Source organism: Panthera pardus, unplaced genomic scaffold (assembly GCF_024362965.1).
Source record: "Panthera pardus isolate Hobbes unplaced genomic scaffold, ASM2436296v1 HiC_scaffold_20, whole genome shotgun sequence".
Classification (NCBI taxonomy): domain Eukaryota; kingdom Metazoa; phylum Chordata; class Mammalia; order Carnivora; family Felidae; genus Panthera; species Panthera pardus.
Genome location: NW_026526766.1, coordinates 17,716,848 through 17,741,643, shown reverse-complemented (window position 1 = coordinate 17,741,643; position 24,796 = coordinate 17,716,848). Strand labels below are relative to the sequence as shown.

Here is a 24,796-nt window from a genome sequence, read left to right as displayed (position 1 = left end):
ATCTGTAATTTGAAGAAAACAGTTTATTACATTAGGTTACGTGGTCAGTTTTTGCAGAGGAGGAACGGTGAGTGGATTTTTTCGTGAAATCAAGGAAAATGATGATGGGTTGAGCTGCCTGGTTAGGGAACTTGGGAGGCAGCATAAAAATATTATTGTCCTGGGACAGCAGTGGAGCTAAGGGGGTAAGAAAGGGGGAGGCCCGGAGGGGCACTGCTGGTGACCCGGGGCACTGACTGGAGAGACGGAATATCTTCACATCTCCATCTCGCAGTGCTGAGCATTTATTTCTCCAAATGCAAGATTAACGTGTATCAATGACTAGATTTTTCTCTGAGCAAATCTAAGCATCCAAATACACCTCTGTTCTTGTCAGGGGAAACTCTCTAGCTCTTAGCCCGTTTTCAGAATGGATGCAACACACGGTTCCAAAGCTAAACGCGCCTCCTTCCCGGCTCAGCTCTGAGCTCCATTCATTCCTCTAGACTGAAGGACTGGAACCCACGGGTGGGTTCACAGGAGAATCATCACCGATTGACCGAGCGTGAGCTTTTAAACCTACCATTCTAACGCCGTTTTCAAAGGCTTGCCGGGTGAGTGGAGCCGGTCCATCCACGGTCTTGCCATCATCATCCGGGCCCCAGCTGGCACTGTAGATATGCACGTGCTGGGGATTGAAGCTAACCGATTTCGCTTCAACCATGTCTGTGACATCTCCATCCAGCATCCGAACCCCTTCCAGACAGAAGGGAATTAGCTTGAATAGAGGCTTCGCTATATAACACCCGAACAGCCCAAGACATACTCCAATTCCAGCATTTGGGGGGCAAAGAATACACTTAATCAACAGTTACGTGAGCACATCCTCTCCCCCTCTCCCCCCAAAAAGGATAACGTAGACTCTTCTGAAGCTTTCTTGGAGAGAAAGTAAATTATGTTGTACACGATGGAGGAAAACTTCTTTCCAATCTTTTTTATCCGTTATTCTCTCTTTTAACGTTCCCACAATTTCTCCCTTCCCTTTACCCTTGTCTTCAGAGAGTACTTGACAGCGAGAACCCCAGGGCAATCCATCTTCCCTAAATTTCTCTTCATTAGGTAACTTGGGTTCATAGTTGGTATAAAGCATTCTGACCTTAGCGAGCTCACCAAATTTGGAAAGCGGCCAAGTTAGGTGGGTCTAATTTCCTCCATATTTAATATTATCTCCTAATCTGTAAGACTGATGTGAACTTAATATATTCTTTCTTTGCCAAGTTATTTATGAGTCAAATAATAAATGAGAATGCTCTTGGAGCATGGAACGCATCAAATAATTCTCAAAGGGTTTTAATAATGTTTAGTCATTAATCTTCATTTAAGTATAGTCCTGCCCGACAGACAGGAATTTATTATTAACCTTAATAGGCAAAAATAAACAGAGATATGCAAAAATAAATTACAGGTCAAACGTCAGGCTTTCCTTCTTTCCTTTTATTTTTAAGACTTGAAACATCAGAACATCTAATTATTAAGTAAACCTCTCCCTCCTTCAGCTTCAGCTAAATGCCATCACTGAGAGACCGTAGTATTTTACAATCCCATCTTTATGGTCCAAATTCACTCCTTTGAAAAACCTTGTTATCCAGTAGGATTTCAAGTTTTTATGGCTACCAACACATTTTTATTATAAAACTGCAAAGCAGGCTAGCTTTAATGCTATGTGGTTTGAGGTGGACTTCTGGTAGAAAATAAACCTATTTTTGAAAAAATACTGTACCTTCTTTGTGCTTTAAAGAATGATTTAACCGTTAACTCTAAAATTTACAAACATAAAAAAAATAGAATGACAATGAGCATTGATATCAACAATACTCAAGAACTGTTAACATTGTGCCTGATTTGCATCGGAACCTTTTTACGCCATGTGACAGATAGGTCACTATACCCTTTTATATAGTGACCTGTCATGTGGCGTAAAAAGGTTCCGCTGAAAATCATACATATCATACACACACACACACACACACACACACACACACACACCATATATAATTTTTTTTTTTTTACAAAAGAACAATAGAAATAAACACTCAGGACACATTAAATATCCCCAAAGCATCCCTAAAGACATTGCACTTGATTGTTCCATCTCTTGGCTGTCTTTTCTGCTAGACTTTTGGATTTTTAAAGACGTATATAACAGGTGACACGGAGAACAAAGGTTGTAAAACAAGTCACTTTAAAAATTATGAAATGGAAACTGCACTCAGAAGGCATGTCGACACTGTGTTTTGTGGGAGTAGAAAGCCTGGCTTTCTGCATATACTAGGTCCTAAGGAGCCACTGGTTTGCTTTAATTTGACATGAATATTCAAAATTCATCTGCACGGTTTTTACTAAAAAAAGACGGGCTACTTCATATTCTTTGATTTTTACTTCTTGCCATTTCAAAGCATAAAATGGAGCTACAGTTGACCATTGAACAACTCAGAGTTAGATGTGCTAGCCCTTCCCCACCGCCGTGCAGTCGAAAACCCACGTACAACTCTGACTCCCCCAAAACTTAACTCCTCTTGGCTGGAAGCCTTACCTCTAACATAAACCATCGATGAACATGTATTTTGTATGATATAGGTATTATATATTGATTGTATTCTTACAATAAAATAAGTTAGAGCAAAGCAAAGGTTATGAAGGAAATCTTATGGAAGAGACAATGCATTTCCTGTACTGGACTGTATTTATTGAAAAAACTCTGCATATAAGTGGACCCGCACAGTTCGAACCTGTGTTGTTTAAGGATCAACTGTATTTTATTGGGACAAAGAGGTCTGAAATAAACACTGGACTATATAACTTCCCGGAGCAGGAGTATCTCTACACAATACCTGTGTTCAGGTTCTAGGTTACACAACTGATGGCAGGTCCATGAAAAAAAAAAACATGCCGGATGAAATCCTATCGAGAGGGTAAATATACTAGTTTTCTGACCGAAAGTTAGCAAATGGGAATTTTGCTTCCTCAAGTTTAAAGATGAAAGGCTGCTTTTCCTTTATCTGATGGCAAGCCTCCATGCTTTGGGTGTGGGGGTTAAATTTCTACTTCAGTATGTTCTTGTTCTGGGGATGACAGAGCATTTGTGAGTCATTGCCAGACATTCATTTCCTCGCGGAAGCCCCGTGCACTAGGTCGGCCGCTTATCTGCGAGTTCACACCTTCGTTCCCTGAAGGTCAGCGAGTGCTGGGTTAGCACTAGAAAGCAATGACGGGGACACGGGTGTGTGTCAGTGTACGTGAGGGACTGTGTGTATCTGGGACGTCACGAAGGGCTGATGAGGCAGCCGCCGTAGCCACTTGATTCGCTGAGACTATCGGGTGTCCAGCAACCTCATCACTCTTCAGGGGAAATTTCTGTCTCTCTTCTTCAGCTCCTTCGTGAACCTTCCCCTTGACACACAGCAGATGCTCTCAGAGTACAGCTAATTCCTGGTTAACAGGCTGCCATACTCTAAGAATCCAGTGTGAAATAAAGGAGAGAAAGGGCAAATGTACTGAGCACTGACATTCAAGCAGTGTCAGAAAACCTTTCCTTAGCACTGTTACCATAGACCCCAAACATTTCATGTTACAAGACCTCTACACTTACTCTAGAAAGGACTGTTATCTTTATTTTTTTAGATCCAATTCTATTTACCACTTGACAACAAAGAGTGTACCGGAAACAAAGATGTCGGTCTAGTAACCGGGAACTTCATTCATCTGTGACACCGGTTAGGAGACCCCCCCCCCGGGGGGGCATCTCTAGTCTCTCTCATAATGTGTTCTTCCCATTGGTGTGTGACTGAGGCACTAGGCTACAGCTAACGAATATGCTAACAGTCGGGAAAGTAAGAGTTTGCTTCTATTAATGCCTAGATTTATACTACTTTGGTTGGGCCCTTGGAGTAGGCATCTGTCTATTTGAGTTTGTGCAGGCATGTGTAATGTATACACATAATCTGGAATTATTAACAGTACAGTATCACTACCTTGTGGGGCTACAAAAGGAGGTTTTACCGCTTGCCAATTTCACTTCAATTACAAGGAACTTTTTGTAAAGCGTAAGGACAAAGAAAAAAGATGGGTTTTCTGTTTTGACGTAACTTCGAAATGTTTCTTTCCCTAGAGATGTGATGGGCTCGTATTTATGTTATCAGTTCTCTCTGACCCAGGCAGCGATTATATAGTTTGGGATAGAGCTGTCAATGACCCCCCCCATCTTCGTGACTCAACCTTTTTTTTCACGCCTGTTTTAAAGAAAGACATGTCTGTGTTTGCGACACTTTAGGGAGATGGCTTCAAAAGCCTTTAACCGTATTAATAACACATGCTAAGGTGGTCATTTTCGGCAACAGGTGAACACTACTGTGCGCTCAGATCCCCGTCTTGAGCTCACAAAGGGTTCCGCGTCCGCCTAGGTTTGTTTCCCATACCTCCGATCTTGGCATTGAAAGCAATTCCGACTGTGCAGTGAGAGTTGTTTGCTGCGGCTGCCACTTCTCCAGCACAGCGGGTCCCATGCCTGCAGGGAGAACACACACACTTGCTAAAGTACGACGCTCCATCCTTACAGACCCAAAAAACATCACTGCCACCATTCAGGCTTCAAAGTGGTGAAGAACGCAGCAAGCTGTGGATGTTGCTGGAACTTCTGTCTAAATAGCACAGAGCCTGTCCACTGCAAACTTTGAGCATTTCATTATATTCTGTTTGGGATTACAGTAAAACCTTTGGCTTTGAGCATAATTTGTTCCGGAAACATGTTCGTCATCCAAAGCACTCGTGTATCAAGGCAAATTTCAAGAACCATCGGCTGAGTTGTGATCATGACATTCGGTGCCATGTACTACTCATATTGCAAGACATCGCTCATTTATCAAGTTAAAATGTATTAGAAAGGTTCTTGCCTTGCAGAACACTCGCAGAACAAGTTACTCAGAATCCAAGGTTTTACTGTATATTACTGAAATATATCTACACATGTATGTATACATGTATATATAAAATCTCCTTGAAAGCTAACATCAAATGGTATGTTTCTTCGTATTCTCTCAACTTCCATTGTCCAATATGGTAACCACCAGACATCCATGGCCATTCAGTACTTGAAATGTGACTAGTGTGACCTTATTTCAACTTTCATTAAATTTAAGAACTAGCATTCAATTCAATTATTACAAAATTTAAGAATGTCGCTACAGGAGAATCTACTTCTTAAGCTGTAAACTAAAATACAGATCAAGTATCTTCAGTGAAAATCTATGATCTAAAATGCGATATGCCATAAATACACATTGGATTTCTAAGATTTGATATGAAAGAAGCAATGTGAAATAATCCCCTAATACTTGTTTTATATACATGACATGAAATATTTTATTTAATAACATATATCATCAATATTTATTTCACCTGTTTCCACCATTTTACTGCTCTTTAAAAATGTGGCTACTAGAAAAGCAAACATCTTTTTCTGAAAAACATTCCGTTCATTTCTCACCACAGTGACTTTGTTCCTTGATCAGAAAAAATCCTTTAACTGAAAGGACTTCAAAAATCATCCTATCCGAGGATGGCAGACAAGTTTCAAGTGCAAAGTATAATCTGATTAGAGATGTTGACCTAACACTGTATTGAGAAGAATTCTGAGATATGGCCGAGCCAGAGAAAGGAGACTAGGGCCGATGAAGACTGTGTGTTCTAGATGCAGACGAGGAATGTAATAACCACAATAGCATATTTGTCATTGCTACTCAAGCCCAAGGCTCATTCCTTTGCCCTCAGTTTTAGAGATGAGGGTGCTTAAGGAGGCCCCGAGATGGAGAGGCCTGAGTGCCTCACTCAATTAAACGTCCAACTCTTGATCTTGGCTGAGGTCGTGAAGTTAGGGTTCACGAGTTCGAGCTCCACATTGGGCTCTGGGCTGATGGTGCGAAACCTGCTTTGGAATCTGTCTCGCCTTCTCTCTGCCCCTCCCCCACTGGTGCTCACTTGCTCTCTTGCTCTCAAAAAATAAATGAATAAACTTAAAAAAAGAGGAGGCCCTGAGATGTAAAGAGATATGCTGAAAGCAGCCCAAACATTACTTTCTACTTTATAGAAGAGACCACACTCATCATGGGCTATGACTAGCATCTGTGCAAACGTAAACAAGTCACTGCTTATGATGGATAGGTACACGCACAAGTTTAGACAACAGAGAAATACCCTGCTTCATCCACTTAGTAACGTCATACATATCTTCCTATGTGAACAGTCAACATGTCATTTAAAAGCTTACTGGTAACTCACATCTTTTAAATGGTGCACCCTCCCCTCCCCCCCATAGTCTCTTTCACAACTCACTTATTCCTGGAAATTTACCCAGTATTTCACTAATATTAACAAGGCTATGAAGAAAAATCTTGAGCGTTTATATCACTTTATACCTTGGGATAAACTCCTAGAAGTGGAATTACTCCATCAAAGAGTACAGAATACACCGTCAATTTGTTCAGATGTTTAAAGTAATAAAACTAAACCTCAAAAAACCCCTGCAAGATGGATAAATGTTATTACAAAGCATCAAATTTCTGTGCATCACACACAAAAAGGAAATACCATAAGCCTACTTGAATGACAATATGAAGAATGGAGAAAATATCGGAGCAAATCCCTGTGTCCATAAACCCCTATGAATGAGTTTTTCAATCTTTTTCATCCTTGCCAATTGGACATGACAAACGTTACCTCATTGTTACTTCCCTTTCTATCCCCTCAGATTACATTTGATGTTGTACATCTTTTCAAATACTTATTAGCAATTTCTCTTTCTTGCTTTGTGAATAACATTTTCATGCCTTTTGCCCATATCTGTTGCATATACATTCCCAGATATGTTATTTGGAACACAGCAATCTTATGGCAATTTTAGGTCATTCTACACAGCAATTAATTCTGAGGTACTCACAACTATCTTTCCATTCTGGCATTTGATTGTACCACTTTAATCATCAGAAAAATGATCCATTTTTAAAGGAAAATAATATTTCTTAATATTTTTTAATGTTTATTTTTGAGAGAGAGACAGAGTGTGAGGAGGGGAGGGGCAGAGAGAGAGAGAGAGACAGAGACAGAGACAGAATCTGAAGCAGGCTCCAGGTTCTGAGCTGTCAGCACAGAGCCGGACGCAGGGCTTGAACCCAAGAACCTTGAGATCATGACGTGAGCTAAAGCGGAAGCTTAAGCGACTGAGCCATCCAGGTGCCCCGTAAAACAGTATTTCTTTTGTAAATTGCAACCTAAACTACCAACTTTACCTACCCCTGAACCCAGCAATTATTTACGTGACTCTTCATTAGTGTCTGACTGCGTATCATTGCATGGTGTAAGTTATTTTTTTCTCAAATGTCAAATTCCCTTTGGGAGTCCATTTTTCTTATACTTCATTGTATCTATTACTAATTAAGGCAAGTGCTACAGGATCATTAAGGATCTGATTTTAATTCTCCAATTGTTATTTGTAAGTCCATTGTGACAGGCTTGTCCATTGTGTGATGGATTTGATGTTTTCTGCAGTTCTGCCAATTTTTTTTTTTTGTTAAATTTTTTTTTTCAACGTTTTTTATTTATTTTTGGGACAGAGAGAGACAGAGCATGAACGGGGGAGGGGCAGAGAGAGAGGGAGACACAGAATCGGAAGCAGGCTCCAGGCTCCGAGCCGTCAGCCCAGAGCCTGACGCGGGGCTCGAACTCACGGACCGCGAGATCGTGACCTGGCTGAAGTTGGACGCTTAACCGACTGCGCCACCCAGGCGCCCCATGTCAATTTTTATTTTATTCAGAGTGAGTGGAATTATTAAATCTTCCTAGTGAAACTATTTAGGAATATGTAGTAAAACTCTAGGAATCCTATAGCAAAAAAAAATTAGAATAAAGATACAGGTTAATAATTAAATGATATACCTTTTTTGCTCCCTTGACTGTCAAACATCCGTATCAGTTATAGCTCTTATAAATACAATATAGTTATGTTTTCTTTGAATCTAGGCTATATTTGTCCTTTACTTGAGAGTAAGTATATTTACAGTGACTATATCCATTGTTATAGGATATATTTATGTTCATTTCTGTATGGATGTCATTCATACAATTCGCTAGTGTTTCTCATAGCTATTTGATCATAAATACCTAACATCACAAAGTCTAAAGTCATCGACGCTTTTTTCAACTTTTCCCAAACAATACAGACTACACTGTTTAAACTGTGATTACTCACCTCTTAACAAATAAGTTCCCCATGATTATAGTTATACATTTTTTTTTTAACCTTTGAAACTATCCATTTGTGCCACTACTTTGAATAACCAATGTTTGTTTAGATTTACCAATATTCTTTGCCCTATCTGGTTTTGTGGTTCATAACTCCCTTTTGGGATCACTGACTTCTTTCTGAAGAACATCCTATAAAGCAATTCCTAAACCAGTAATTAAATGTTTAAATCTTCAGAAGTCTTGGGGCGCCTGGGTGGCACAGTCGGTTGAGAGTCCGACTTCAGCTCAGGTCATGATCTCGCGGTTCGTGAGTTCGAGCCCCTCACTGGGCTCTGTGCTGACAGCTCAGAGCCTGGATCCTGCTTCGGATCCTGTGTCTCCTTTTCTCTCTCTCTCTCTCTGCTCCTCCCCTGCTTGCACTCTGTCTCTGTCTCTGTCTCTCTCTCTCGAAAATAAGTAAACAGTAAAAAATTCTAAAAAAAATCCTCAGAAGTCTCAGCTCATACCTTTGAAAATTACCTTACTCTTTAATTGCACCTTCAGACTTTCCATATCTTTTTCTCTCTGGGCTGCTCTCTATGTAACTTGCTCAGTTCTATATAACACTTATCTTTGGCCATGACTAACTTGCTATTTAATCCATTCACTACATTACTCGCATCGATCATTAGATTTTTCCTTTCAAGTTCCTTTTCGAACCCACCTGGTTAATTTGAACAGTCTCTTCAAAAACAAAACACTTTTCAATTGAATGTACTGACACATACATTTCTTGGTATGTGTGAATTATATGTGATAATTTTAAAATACATGAATCTAATTCTGCTTTTTTTGCTGCTGGATTGTTTTCATGGTATTATTTTCCCCATGTGGTTGGCAAACCATCCGTTCAGAAGGCTTTTATCTTTGTGAATTCTTTGAGGATGGAAGGGACGATGCATTAGGAGTTTCTGTTTTATGCGGAAGTCTTCTCTCACCTCAGTGAACCAAGGTCTTATCTCCTGCCATCCCTGTGCTTTTAAAAAATCCCGCTCCAGGCTGGCTGGCATTGGCTGAAAAAATTCCTAGGGCCCACCTATTGCCTACCTAGGTGATGCTTCTGAGCTTTCTGAGAGAAATACTCCAGCTATCCCCTTAGCTCAACCATGTACTAAAAATTTCTTTTTTTCCCAGGAGGTTTAGATGTGTTACAGTAGGAAAGATTTAATTGAGTATCTTTCGACCACAGTATTTTTAAAACATAAGAACTAACTTGGCTCTGTACTCCTCAAATGCAATAAAACGCTACACATATTATGCTCGTCATTAATGTACAGTGAATTCTCCTAAGTGAAGAACAGAGTGACTATTTCCTTCTAAAAACATTTCTTATACAGATTTCTGTACATTGCTCTAGATCGTGAGCAATGAGACGAACCATTTGGGGGGATCGTTCTCCTGCAGATACATCTATTTCAAATACTGGTTAAATAATATTTGGAACATACTGTAATTGAGGGTCCAAACTGCTAGCTCAACTGCATTCAAACAGCTCACTCTCTTCGGGTGACAGTGATCGTTACCCCATGTAAAGTACCTGTCATCTTTTGTATTTTTAAATGTTGGTTGGATTCAGTGTTTTGACTTGGATTTAAGATAGATCAGGGGTATCTGAGTGGCCCAGTCGGTTTAGCATCCGACTTCAGCTCAGGTCATGATCTCGGGGTTCAACCCCCGGTGTCAGGGTCTGCGCTGACAGCTCAGAGCCTGGAGCCTGCTTCGGATTCTGTGTCTCCCTCTCTCTCTCTGCCCCTCTCCTGCACATGTTCTCTCTCTCTCTCTTTCAAGAAAAATAAATAAACATTTAAAAAATTTAAAAAAAAATAGATCATGTAACAATGGATATCATCATGACCTGTTCAAGTACGTCAACAAGATTAAGTTTATTGCTTCTCTCAAAGAACAAGGGTGGTCAGCATTAAGAATATTCATGATGTCAGTCAAATATAAAGGTCACAAAACAGACCAAAGTCCGTGTTTCAGATGTATCTTTCTTCAGAGATAACAGAGCATAGGCATATAGATTACTGTCAGCCAAAGAGAACAGTTCCAGTAGATTTTAGTCCAGAAAACAATATGCTCATTATACTACACTCTGACCCACAGCACCTAAGTATGAATTTATTAGCCAACTCCCATGCAACACCGCGTGGAAAATTAGCCATTTAGTTTCCGTGCCTATCATCATGATAACACTAATACTCCTTATTTTCTGAGACCACAGAAGGTAATCCAATGATACAAACTATAATGGATATTTAGACCAACGGCAAAATGAAATGGACATCATGTAATATAAAGTGATGTAGACGAACTAGGAAGTAAAAAGTGCATCACATCTCTGATTCTCTTAGGCATATTATCATTGCTGCCGGTACTATAGGAAGTGAAAAATGTTCTATCACAGAATTCTTTACTTGAAGAAACCATTTTGGCTCGTAAAGAGCATCTTGATGAAGAGGTGATGACAGCCTCTGTTCTACCATTTCAAGTTTTCTCATCTACTACGTTATCTGTTCCCAACAATAAACCACTGAAATTAAAGGTCTCCAGAAGTTTTACCCGGGGTCTATGATTGAAAAGAAAGAAAATGAGATCAGGGAGTGCCTGTTCATTCCTTTCTACGATATCCTGAACTCATACAGGGGAAGCGAAGGGAGTATAGAGTATAAATGCATAGTCGACTGTATCTTGCTAGGTGGTAAAATACTGCCTTCACATCTTCTCTTGCCTTCTCATAGCCCTAGAGTCACAGTGCTTTGTGAACTTTGTTTCTTCCATAGGAGTTAGTGGGGACAGAAATATCAACTTACTTGAGCAGCTTGAGGTTTGGAGACAAGTTGCAAGTAAGCTCAGCAATGAACCCGAGACGTCGGGACACACGCGACAGGTCTTCAGTTGCCACCGCGTTGCTTGAATGTCAAAATTCAAGCCCCACACCAAGCAGTGACATCTTGGAGAAAGACTATTTTCTCTTTCATTTCCTTCTCGAAACCTCTTCAGCTGTTCGTGGATTCAGTCTACCCCCTCACTGTTTCTATTCCCTTTTGACATCTGCTGTGCCCATTCTCTTTGGCAGGTTCTAATTTTGTTTAAATTTGACTGAAAACTTGCCATTTCAAAAGCTCGCTTGGAAAGGGAGAGGAGAGCAAGAAATAATGATGTATTTGACGTGTTCTCCAAAATACCGCTTAGAACTGACGTTTCTGGTGCTCAGATTGTTCTTGATAATATTACCACCTCGTGCTTACATCACACTCTACAGTTCTTTTTTTAAAAAGTTTATTTATTTTGTGTGTGAGCATGTGCGTGAGAGAGAGAGAGAGAGAGAGAGAGAGAGAGAGAGCCCCAAGCAGGCCCCACACTGCCAGTGCAGAGCCCGGCATGGGGCTTGATCCCACGAACTATGAGATCATGACCTGCGCCGAAACCAAGAGTCAGACACTTAACCAACTGAGCCACCCAGGCGCCCCCACGCTCTCCAGTTGTTTTAAGTATTTTAACCTCGTCTGATTCTCACCTCAACCCTCTCGTGTAAGCCAAACGGGTATCACTTCTCTAGTTTCACAAGTGAGCAAATTCAGTCAGTCAGATGGTGACTGGAAGGTAAAAAACATGGCAGGCTCAATCCTTATGTGATGCCTTTTCACTATTCCAGGGAGAGGCACAGGGGTCCACGTCCCTGTCTCTGAACGGCCGCCGAGATTTCATGCCTTTTACGTGCTACCCTACTTATCCCGTGAGGTAGTTAGTGGCAACTCTACTCCTTCATTACTATTGATGACAGGATATTTGACGGTCTATTTTATAGAATCTCTCTAATAAATTATTCAGCTTGAGGTAGAAGGAGAAAATGCTGGGAATCTTAAAAATGAAAACTTAAGAAGAAAACTGTCTTCAGGGAAAAGCTTTACCAAATCTCTTGTAAAAGTTTCGGGGGTGGGGGTGGGGGGGGAAGGTAAATGAAAAATTGTTTGAGGTAACAAATCACACAGTCCACTTTTTGGTGATTAGTTTTTGTGAGACAATTAAGATACTAGCTTCTGAAGTGACTGCAACTATACATAGTCCCTGAGGCTCCCATAATATTCAATTTTTTATTATACAGGGAAGGAATTTAGAAAAACTCATTCAGAGTAACTGCTATGGACTGAATGTTTTCGCCCACCTCACCCTCAATTCATATGTTGCAACCCTAATCCCAGTGTAAGGATATAAGGAGCTGGGGCCTTGGGGAGGTTATTAGGTCGCAAGGGTGGAGCCCTCATGATGGAATTAGAAACAGCAGAGAACATTCTTCCTTTCTCTCTCTCTCTCTCTCTCCCAAGTATGGATACAGTAAGAAGGCAGCTATCTGCAAGCCAGAAAGGGAGCCCTCACCAAGAACGGAATCTTGGACTTCTCAGCCTCCAGAACGGTGCAAAATAAAGATTTATTGTTGAAGCCACCCAGTCTACGGGATTCAATTATTGCAAACTCCACCGAGACACCAACAAATAGCTATACAGAATAAGATATTCAGAGATGCTCTGACAGCCTAATATTGAAAACATCTTGAGCATGAACTCTAAATTATGACAGCTCTCAATAAATTAACATTTATCCATTTTTTAGGGAGACAGAGAGTGAGCGGTGGGGTGGGGGGGGGGGGGAGCAGAGAGAGAGGGAGACACAGAATCGGAAGCAGGCTCCAGGTGCTGAGCGGTCAGCCCAGAGCCCGACGCGGGGGCCAAACCCACAAACCGTGAGATCATGACCTGAGCTGAAGTCGGACGCTGAGCCAACTGAGCCACCCAGGGACCCCTAAAGTACGACGGCTCTTAGCAGCAGACATTGTAAATCCGCCTCTTGGTCTTTAAGAAGAGATACACAATATTTAAGGAAGCTAATAAAAGTGAGCATTCATCAACTGCTCCAAAGTCTAACAGATAGGTATGTTACAGGTAAGAAAGTGAAAAATATGTTTTATCATGTTAACTACTAATAGGCCAACAAAGAGTTAGCATCAGATATATCACATGTAAATGACTAGCAAAGTATTCTAAAAAGCAGAGAATTTTCTTTTACAGGTTTAAAACTACTGTTAGCTTGACACACACATACACATATACACACACGAAGCACAGATAAAAACTAGTAAGACCTGAACAAGGTTTGCAGAGTGTATTCACACCAATTTCCTGGTTTTGATATTTTACTCTAATTATGTAAGTTGTTATCAGTGGGGGAATCTAGATGAAGAGTATGGGGGACTTGTATATTTTTGCACCTTTCTGTGAATTTATAATTATTTTCTTAAGTAAAAAAAAAAAACATTGTAGTTCTGAAGAATCTCCAGTTATTTACAATATTTGGTTGTAATTCAAGACGAGTATTTTAGTCAGAACACGAAATAATGACAATAATATAAATAAAACTCAAATGGTCAGTATACTGCCCTCTTAAAAATGTTCAGATTTTTCACAAACTTATTTTTAAAAATGTTTTAGTTTATTTTTTTGTAATTGAAGTATAATTAACATAGTGTTCTATCAGTTTCAGGTGTACAATATAATGAGTCAATGATTCTGTACATTTCCCAGTGCTCATCAAGATAAGTGTACTCTTGATCCTTTTTACCTATTTCACTTATCACCCCCACCCTCAACATCCCCTTCTCTGGCAACCACCAGTTTGTTCTCCGGATTTAAGTCTGGGTTTTGGTCTCTTTTTTTCTTTGTTCTTTTGTTTCTTAAATTCCACATATGAGTGAAATCCTATGGTATTTGTCCTTCTCCAACTTATTTGACTTAGCAGTATACTAGGTCCATCCACGTTGTTGCAAAGAGTAAGATTTCATTCTTTTATGGCTGAGTAGTATTCCACTGTGTGTGTGTGTGTGTGCACATATGTATATATATGCGTGTGTGTGTGTATACACACACACACACACACTCCATATCTTTGTCCATTCATCGATCAATGGACACTTGGGCTGCTTTTATTTTGGCTATTGTAAATAAGGCTGCAATAAACATAGTGGTGTGTGTATCATTTCAAATTACTGTTTTGTTTTCTTTGAATAAATACTCAGTAGGGAAATCACTGGATCATATGGTAATTCCATTTTTAATTTTTGAAGGAACCGCCGTAACGGTTTTCCACAGTGGCTGCACAAACTTGCATACCCCCCCCCCCAAGAATGCATAAGGGTTTTTTTTTCTATACATCCTCGCCAACACTTGCTATTTCTTGTCTTTTTGATTTTAGCCTTTCTGACAAGTGTCAGGTGACATCACATTATGGCTTTGATTTGCATTTCCCTGAGGATTAGTGACGTTGAGTACCTTTTCATATGCCAGCCATCTGTATGTCTTCTTTGGAAAAATGTCTATTCTGGTCCTCTGCCCATTTGTTCAGATTATTTGTTTGTTTATTGATGTTAAGTTGTGTAAGTTCTTTATATATTTTGCATATTAACCCCTATCATTTGCCAATATCTTCTCCCATTCAGTAGGTTGCCTTGTCATTTTGTTGACGGTTTCCTTTGCTGGGCCAAAGCTTTTTGTTTTGGTGTAGTTTATTCTTGCTTTTGTTTCCCTTGCCTTAGGAGACATATCTAGAAAAATGCTGCTAAAGCCAAGGTCAAAGAAATTACTGCCTATGTTTTCTTCTAGAATTTTATGGTTTCAGGACTCACATTTAGGTCTTTAATCTATTTTGAGTTTACTTATGTGTACAGCATAAGAAAGCGGTCCAGTTTTCCCAAAACCATTTGTTGAAAAGACTGTCTTTTTCCCATCTTATATTCTCACCCCTTGTAGATTAACTGACCATATAAGTGCTAGTTTATTTCTGGGCTCTGTATTCTGTTCCATGGATCTGTGTCTATTTTTGTGCCAGTACCATACTGTTTTGATTACTACAGCTTTGCAGTATGTCTTGAAATTTGGGGAGAGTGATCTCTCCAGCTTTGTTGTTGTTTCTTAAGATTGCTTTGGCTACTTAGGGTCTTTTGTGGTTGCATACACATTTTAGGATTATGTGTTCTAGTTCTAGGAAAAATGTTGGTATTTTGATAGGGATTACTTTCGATCTATAAATTGCTTTGGGTAGTATGAACATTTTAACAGAGGTTATATGAGCACGGTGGATCTTTCCATTGGTTTGTGCCTTCAGTTTCTGCCATTAATGTTTTATAGCTTTGGAGTAGAAGTCTTTTACCTCCTTAGTTTATTCTTAGGTATTTTATTCTTTTTGGTGCAATTATAAATGGGACTATTTTCCTAACTTCTCTTTCCATTTCTTCATTATTAGTGCATAGAAATAAAACAGATTTCGGTATATTCCTTTGGTATTCTGAGGCTTAACTGAACTCATTTATCAGGTCTAGTATTTTTTGGTGGAGTCTTCAGAATTTTCCACATAGAGTATCAGATCATCCGCATTAGGGAAGGTTTTATGTCTTCCTTACCAGTTTAGACATCTCGTATTTATTTTTCTTGTCAATATGCCGCTTTGATAATGTTCTCTTACCTCCACCATTTTCCCTCTTCTTTACTCTTTCCAGCCTAGACCTTTGACATCTCCCTCTTTTTTTTTTCTTCCTTCTATTTGCCCAAGCCTAGGAAAATAGTTTATTCATTACTAACTGAATTCATTGTTAACTATGCTAGCCTATACATAAAAGAATAAATAGCTTGGTTTATCAGAAAACCTAGTTCTTTAGCTCACTCCTGTTGCTTTCTCAAATACAATATTGCAGGCGCTGAGGTACATTAAAACCCACGACAAGCACCTATGTGCATGGGTATGGTCCTGACAAAGATCTTAGCCACCTGTTTATTAACCTAACTCTCCTCCTACCCTTAAGAGTCAACAACATCCTCAAAGCAATGGGGTATGAGAGATCCTCGTTGATTAAATATACTAATCATGATAAGGGAATGAGGCCTTTCTCCCTGGCTCACTGGTTCTCTATAGATTTATCTATCATGCTTTTCAGTTCTTCTTTTAATTTTCATGATTAGTTTTCCATGTGATAACATGAATTCATTTCTATGAATTCAGTCTGCCCATGCTTGTTTATGTTCCCCAGTGATTTCATGGTGCTCTTCCTTCCCCAATGGGTCCATGAAGAGCCCACAACTCTACGCTTGAAGCTCCCTAACCTCTATCAGAGGGTTCTGTTTACTGTCTAAAAACTAGATTTACTAGTTTTTACTCTATGTAGTTAGCACTTTGGGAACACCCTGATCTCATTTTCCACCACAAATGGAAGACTGCAAAATTGTCTCCCTTACCCCTGACTATGAATAGACAGAAATTAGTCATTCCTGCTGATTCATTTTAGGTCTGTTCTCAGTGAGCTGGGAGTCAAGTGTTTTCTCTTAAAAGTTCATAAACGTGGATCGGGAAGCTCCAACTCTTCCTTGAAACTGGAAGGCACAGCACGATGCCATATTTTCTACCGCTTTACTGGGTTAAGTGCTATCTACAATTCTGGAAAGTAGAACTATAACACTTTCTTTTTGTGTAAACAAGGAATTCTGCCAGGAATATGTTGTATTTTTCCTTGAAAATGATCAAAGAACCTCCCAAGGATGAGTTTATTTAACAATATTAGTCCCTTCTTCCCTCCTTCCTTCCTCAAGGCCAGATAATTCACATCCTATGTCCAAGCATCTTTGAAGCAAGGGGCGTACGAAGTTGAATAATATCAGGATGTGGTGCTTCCAATCTTGGCAGGCAAAATTCCGAGTCAAGAATGGACAAAACCTTTCTTCCTTATCTATAGGGGAATTACTTTGGTTTAACTTTCTAGCTCTGTTCCCCTGGATATCTGGTAAAGGTGGGATATCAGCTACCTAGCAACACTGCTTATGATAAAAGTGAACCCTGGTTGGTGAACTACCAGAAAGTGGGAGGTCTGTGGCCAGGATGTTGGATACACAATGAGAAGTCTTGGCTTTGGGCTTCTGCGAGTAGATACCAGACGCTGAGTGTGGTTTTCCTGTGTCCCCTGGAAGCTATATTTATAGGCTCTTGCAAGAAATATCGTTCCTAATAGCATGGGGTCTTTAAGGCAAAGTGACCCCACTCACATGGCTCTTTCTTGTACAGCTGAGGAGTCATTTGGGCACTGAGGGGAAAGAAGAGCAAAACATGGTCCTGGAGCTGGTGAATTCCCTTGCTAAAGAAATACAGCTGATATTGGACGACGGGTACATTATATTCTTATCCTCCTAATTACCACTAATGAGTTCTAGGAGTTCAACTGACCACCGATTGAACCTACGACCACTGATGGGTGTGTAGTAAGATTGATGCAAGTAATTACCAAGGACTCAGGTACATGCTAATCAAGGTTTATGTACAATGTGTTAGAGGAGTTTCTGCTCCAAGGGTTCTGGCTTGAAGTGGGTGTTTGTGAAAATGCTTGGTATGCAATCCAAACAACTTTCTCCTCCTTACACCTGAACTGGTTTTCCTATAATTTTGCGGCATCATAATTAAAAGAAAATTTCATAATTAGAACTCACTAAAGCATGAAATATGAAGTATATACTGAGGGTATATGCCAAGAGACTGGAAAGAGATCTATAAAGATAATGAGAGAAATAATGGCCTGTATCAAATTACAATTTTGATTTTCTTGTGGTCTATTTCTTTCCATACGTATTTCTCATCTCCAAATGTATCCTGAGAACCAGCCTGTACATATAATTCTCAAGTAGCAAAAAAAAAAGAGACCAAAATGCTAGAATGTACTCTACATAGACAATATTTCAACTTTACCTGTATTCCTCTATGTGGGTAAACATCCAATTTTATGAATATTCTTATAATGACCTAGTTAACTGTACATAATGAGACTATTCTCATGGACTGGCCCATAATGAATTACTTTTTCTGAATCATTCGTTCAGCAAATATTTATCGAGTACCTACCACAGGCTGAGGAATGAATGAGTTATGAAAGATTCAATAGTGAGAAAAATAGACATGATACAATGTAGTTTCAATGAACTCCATTGGCCTGGAAATCGTGAATAGTGGGCAATAATTCACAAGTCTTTGTTCCTTTGGCAGTAATCTATTTAATGGTTCGGCTTCTCTTTGTCTTGACTAAACTATTCAAGTAAAGATGCCATTCAGTAACTACACACTGTAAAACAGGCTAAAGATATTTGTTGTATTGCTCAAGTTCTGTTCGTGACTAACTGATAGCAAGAGGTGATATTATGAGTTTCTGACTTCACTTTGCTTGAGACTGCTTCCAGATCGTGAACAAACTGTCAAAACACTTCTGAAGACTTGAGTCTTACTTTGCACAGAATAAGGATATAAGAGAAGGGACTATTACGTAATGCTATTTGTTTGAAATACAGGTAAACTGGGGCCACCGAGTTCTGATCCAAGGGCTCCCTTGGTGTTCCTTCTTGCATTACCCTCAGGGTCTGAGAAGTTTGGCGGTGTGTGGTCCCAGGGTCCCTTTGCCTTTTGAAAAAAGAGGTGGTGAAGTCAAGGTAAGGAGCTCAAACACCTTGTATTCACTGAGCTCTCATCATTTCAGCTTAGCTACACCATGCAACTGCCAGCCTTTCCACGTATTGATAGATGCTCCTGGTTTCCTTTGTAGAGTTTATCAGAGGCATTTCCTTACACGTTGGAAGGTTCTCAAAATTATGGAAGTGTAAAACCAACAATAAAGGAATGCCTCCCTCCAAAACATATATTTATCATATCCCTAACTGCATTTTAGCACATACCTATGTTATTTAGACATGACACAAGGAATGGGTTTAAAAATTTTTTTTTTTAACGTTTCATTTATTTTTGAGACAGAGAGAGACAGAGCATGAATGGGGGAGGGGCAGAGAGAGGGGGAGACACAGAATGGAAGCAGGCTCCAGGCTCTGAGCCATCAGCCCAGAGCCCGACGCGGGGCTCGAACTCACGGAGTGCGAGATCGTGACCTGAGCTGAAGTCGGACGCTCAACCGACTGAACCACCCAGGCGCCCCAGGAATGGGTTTATATTATGATGGTATTTACATGAGCATGTGCACAGGGGTTGGCACACATCGTCTGTAATGGGCCAAACGGTGAACATTCTAGGCTTTACAGAGCCAAATATAGTCTCTGTCACATATCCATACCCCCACCCACCCACCCCCCCTTCTTAATCCTTTGAAAAAAACAAAAAACATTCTTAGAATCACCAGGGCAGATCTGACCTGTAGTCAGTGGCTTACCAACCTTTGGTTTCTAGGCATGAAGGGTAAATACAGTCGTAGCCACTTACAACTTCTTGGGAACCAAGAAACATGGGCGTCTACCTTTTCCAACTCCGCTCCCTATGATTCGGTACTGATGCTGAATGCTGTTTTATGTAAATTCATCACCTCAACGAAATACAATGTATCGTTCATCTTCACGGATGTAGTAGTTTCCATTTGAACAAATGCTTCCCACAGTTTGCAATTTGCAATTTAAACATCAGATCAAGAAAGGAGGTAAAGGGGCACCTGCTAAAGGTGGCACAGGGGCTCAGCAGGTTAAGCGTCTGACTCTGGATTTTGGCTCAGGTCACGATCTCACTTTTGTGAGATCAAGCCTCGCATCAGGCTCTGGGCCGGGCTTGGAGCCTGCTTGGGATTCTCTCTCTCCCTCTCCCTCTGCCCCTCCCCTGCTCGCACTCACTGTCCCCCAAAATAAAATAAAATAAAATAAAATAAAATAAAATAAAATAAAATAAAATAAAATAAAATAAAATAAAATAAAATAAAGGCGGCAAGGATCGCTTATTATTTGCCAGGTACTTAGCTTTACATATCTAACTCGACCTCTCTAATAACCTCGCACACACTACATGTACCTTTATCCACATAGGTAAGGAAACTGACATTCTTGTGGGTTAAGTGACTTCACTCAGGTAATAGCCAGCTCACTGCAGAAGATCATGAACCCAGATCTCGTGACACCAGGTCCTAGTGGTTCCAGAACGGTGAAAGCAGAGTATGTTTATGGGGAAACACGCATACATCCTCTGGCGTGCATATACTTAGCAGGGCGGACCAGAATAACGACGACTTGAGCCTTTTCCTGAGAGGAAGGCTCCACAGTGGCATCTTTGAAGCTATCTGGGTCACTGCCCACAGGTTATTTTCTTCAACAGGGTATCATAATTATTAGGTTCCCCAACTAAGCAAGTGAGAAAAGATACTCACGGATGATCCTATCACTAATGAAATTACTGCCGGCTCAAGCATCCCTATCTTATCCAGAATTTTCTATCTCCGCATAAACATAAAATGCAAACAAACAATACAAGGCAAATCAAGCAAATCAATTGCCTAATGAACTTGCAAAAGACACAGGATTTTATATAATCAGTGAATTTCAGAACAGCTTTAATCACGCTGAAAGCTGTGTGGAAGAAGAATCCAGAAGAGGGAGATTTAGTAAAAATGGAACAAGGCTGGCAACGTGACAGTGGCTTTAAATGAGAATGATTTGTCAATAAAATGATTCCAAATGGCCCTTAGAAAAAACTGGTAAAAATTTTTATAAACGGAGTCTGTTTATGGCTCCACTAAAATTCAAATTTCATAATATTACAGGAAAACTCCAACTTTAAACATGATTCATTTTTGTTTGATAGAAGAATGGCTATCGCTACATGTGCTGTTAGATAATAAACGACATGTATTTTCATCATGTTGGCTTTACTGTTTAAAATAAAACACCATTTTCACGATGCGTTACAAGACTCTGGCCGCAACTTAAGCGGATTCATTCTTAATGTTTTCTCCCCCCCGCCCCCCGGTACCTACTCATCTCGGTAACGAGCCCTCCCCCCCCCCCCCCCATACTGCTTCTCCACTGCGGGAAAGAGAATAAATGAACAGTAGGAGACCAAGGACCTCGCTCCCCTCTCTCGGGAGAGCAGAAGCCGTCACAGAGGTTACCGAGTCCCTGTCATCGCCGCTTTGGCTTGCGCTCTTGAACTCCAGTGTCTATTCTGTACAGGTTCCTTTTCTACGCCCTAAATGCTTGTTTCTCGAGACACCGGAATGCACAGGCTGTTGACAACAAAACAGTTATCTGTGTGATACTCCCCCATGAATGCAACGTGATAATAGAAAATGTCAGGCCCTGAACCACATGCCCAGCGTCGGTACTGTTTCCCGTGAAGGGTTCCTGCGGTTTCGCAAGCCTAGGATAAGGATTGTATTTCCTTAGTTGACACATTACTTGCTTTGGCTAGGTGTGAGACCACACTTAGAGACGCAGGGGCAGCCCGTGGCTGGAAGCCACCATGTCTGGTTTTCTTTATTAAATTTAGACTTTGGGACAGAGCGGAGCTCCTTCTTAGGTCCCAGGAGAAGTGTGCTCACAGAACCGCACTGGGTGACCTTTCAGGACTTCAGTCACATTCCTTCCCAATCTAGTATCTAAACATGTTAAGATAGAAAAGAAAACGTCATGTGCTCACGTTATTAAGTTTCACGTTAGCCTCCGGACTGATTCAACTTCTCAGGCTCCAAAAAGCAAGACAAAGGAAAACAACCGTGTTGCTACTCGAACGTTTCACGTGAAAGCCGTTGTAATAACACTCTTCGCGATCTTCCTCATGGAATAGTTCCAGAAAATGCGGTAGTTATAGGCAACAATGACTCAAAAATGGAGAGTCCTTGTGGCAAAATTAACTCACATGCCTCTCATGAGTGAGAATTTTGCAATTCGTCCCTCCCCCCCCCCCCCCCCCTTGTATCAACAGATTATTTTCCTGTTCGGTACCCATCACTGGAACAAGCAGGTGGACAACCAGGAAGGAAATCAGAGGCCAGTTAAACCACCAAGAGGCAAGGAACTTCGTGAAGGGTGGAAAAGAGATTTAAATGGATCAGTCGGAAGAGGCACTGCGAGGCATCGTATGTGTCTGATAACTGTCAGTCAAGAGCTCAGACAGTCATGAAATTGTGTCCTTTTCAAAGGGAGAAAAGCAAAACGGCTTGGCAAACATTTTCTTTTCCTCTCCCTCTGCCACTTTAAAATGGAAGAATTCTGGATCCTTGCTGTTAGCCAAATGGCATTTACAGCTCTCAGTTGGCATGGGGCAGCTGAGAATCTAAAATGAGGAATGCTTATTCCATTTACATTTCCATGGAAACTAGTCACCAACTGGTGAAAACAAGGTAGATCGAATTTTTGAACAAGAATGTTGAAAAAAAAATCACTCTTTTAAAACTTTTCTCTTGCATCAAGATGAAGAGCGTAGCTTAAGGTCAGGAGCACACAGAGAGGTCTGTGTGGATGAGCAATTCACCACCGGCTTATCGTTGCAACCCTTCCCATATCACAATAATTATTGCGTTCGTGCATGGGTTTTGTTTTTTTTTCTTTTTCTTTTTGGTTGCTCTTTGGAGGATGAATGGCCATAAATCCACTAAATAAATAACAGAATAAAATGTGAAAATTAAATGAGTTTTTAAGGGCTGTTTATGAAGAAAAGCTTGGAGTAATCCAGTAAATCCAATAACGCCTTTCAAAATTTACGATCACGTTCCTCTTCTAGGCTCTCTTAACAAACGCATGAGTCAGGAATATGGAGATTTACAGAGGATAAATGAACGAGTCAGTTTTCTTGAAGAGCTCTAGGAGTATTCCAATTTTTGAAACTCTACAATGAAAATCTGACTTTGAAAAGACCACTGACACAGCCAATTGTAACACAGCAGAGGTGAGCTCCAGAGCTCTGAGGTCCACTTAATCTTTCCAGGAGAATTTCAGACCCCATGGCCCCCTCTGCCAAAAAAAAAAAAAAAAAAGAACAGAAAAAGAAAAACAAGTCCAGCTACCACTCCTAACGTTTGCACAGGTAGAATATAAATGTTCTAAATTGGGTGGAAATAATTTCCCCCAGACAAATAACAGGATGAAAAGTGTCGATGATTCATTGGACTCACAGCTCTGTCACTGGTCATTCCTGATGACAAAAACCCTACATTAGCTCTAATGCCATTGGTTAGGACCTAGGTCAGCGGGGCCTACGGTATCCTGAACATTCAGAACACGTTACCTGCAATTCTCACAGCAAACTACAAGTAGCTAATTTTGTCTCCGTTTTATGTGCAGAAGACCATTAGGTCACCCAGTGGCCAAAAGACTTGCTCGAAGTTGTTCCTACAATCACTTAGCCTTGTTTACCTGTATCAGACTTCCATGTTCATAATCGTCCTACCCAGACACATTTCTCCATTTCTAGCTTGTAACCCCAATTAAAAAATATCACCATGTCTATTTCCAATCTCATGAATTCTGATCTCCTCATATTAGTAAAAGATAAGTATGTGCGGGAATGCCTGACCTCAACCATTGCTATGTTTTGAGTATGCACAACTCATTTCTGATTATTACGATTCCGAAGTTTTAAGGTAAATTTTAGATCTGAAGTTGTTCTTTAAGTGGTTCAATTATTTCCAATTTGTTTCTTTCCTGCTTATGCTAATATTTAAGAGGTTTGACCTTCATTTTTAAGATCAATGTTATGGTTAATAAGAACACAATTATAATAAGACAAGTAGGGGTGTGTGTGTGTATATCAGTCATGAGACAGAAAGAGAACAAGACTGATTTTCACTAAATTTCAAATCTCTCAAGGAATTATCTCAAAAGTCGGTGATTATTATGTGCACGGTCCATTTTTACCTTTTCAACCTAAAATTGTTTAGTGAAAACATTCTTTAAAGGTTATACAACTTGATTTACCTCCTTATTTCCAGAAAGACCTGCACATTATACCTGAAAGAAAATTAAACCCTAAATCAAAGTTTAATTAATTTACAATTTCCTTTCTGATAGCTAAGCATAAGAATCGGTTGATGTTAATGAACACAGCCCCAGGTAATTTGCAATACCTTTTCCCCTTGCAAACTGCACTCTGTTTTTCAGAGTCTAAACAGAAGCTTCTCGATGTCAGCTGTGGCAAATACTTGCAACAATTTTCAGTATAAAGAGAAGTGGTTTTTTTTTTTTTTTTCCTGTTACTGAGACAATTAGATATTTATAGTTATTTAAGACAAATAGAAAAAAAAAGTCAGGCCAATTTTCCATAAATAATAATTGGAATATTAGAATAAAAACATAGATGAGTTCATTTAAAATTTTGTACCTGACACTGGTTTTAGACATTTTATCCATAAAAGCTGATATTTTACATCTCATGGCCTGTTTGTCTTCCCTCTTTTCTTAAGTGAAAAGGGGGCAGTGATCCTGCCACTGGGCAGGGAGGTAGTGAGCTATACTCAACTTCCATTTGGGTCACATGAGTAATAACCCTAACGCGTATCGAGATTACATCTCACAGAATGATGACCAAATAACCACATGCGGAGTGCTTACTCTATTCACCAGTCTCCCGTACAAATGAAGCATGCTATGTCCAGACAGTTGTAAAACGATTAGTTAAAACCAGTGTGTAAAGCAGTATGAGTTAA

At 40.1% G+C, this 24,796-nt stretch overlaps 1 protein-coding gene across 3 annotated transcripts in view; it reads right to left on the bottom strand.

Moving 5' to 3' along the window:
- The window catches only part of PCSK5 (proprotein convertase subtilisin/kexin type 5), a 444,612-nt gene that overhangs the window by 272,045 nt on the left and 147,771 nt on the right, over nucleotides 1-24,796 (bottom strand). For all 3 annotated transcript variants that reach the window (XM_053907817.1, XM_019463577.2, XM_019463578.2), the window contains exons 6-7: nucleotides 4,455-4,543; nucleotides 563-735 (exon numbers count right to left, since the gene is read on the bottom strand). In XM_053907817.1, coding sequence (XP_053763792.1) covers nucleotides 563-735; nucleotides 4,455-4,543 — 262 coding nt within the window. The remainder of the gene's footprint in view (nucleotides 1-562; nucleotides 736-4,454; nucleotides 4,544-24,796) is intronic.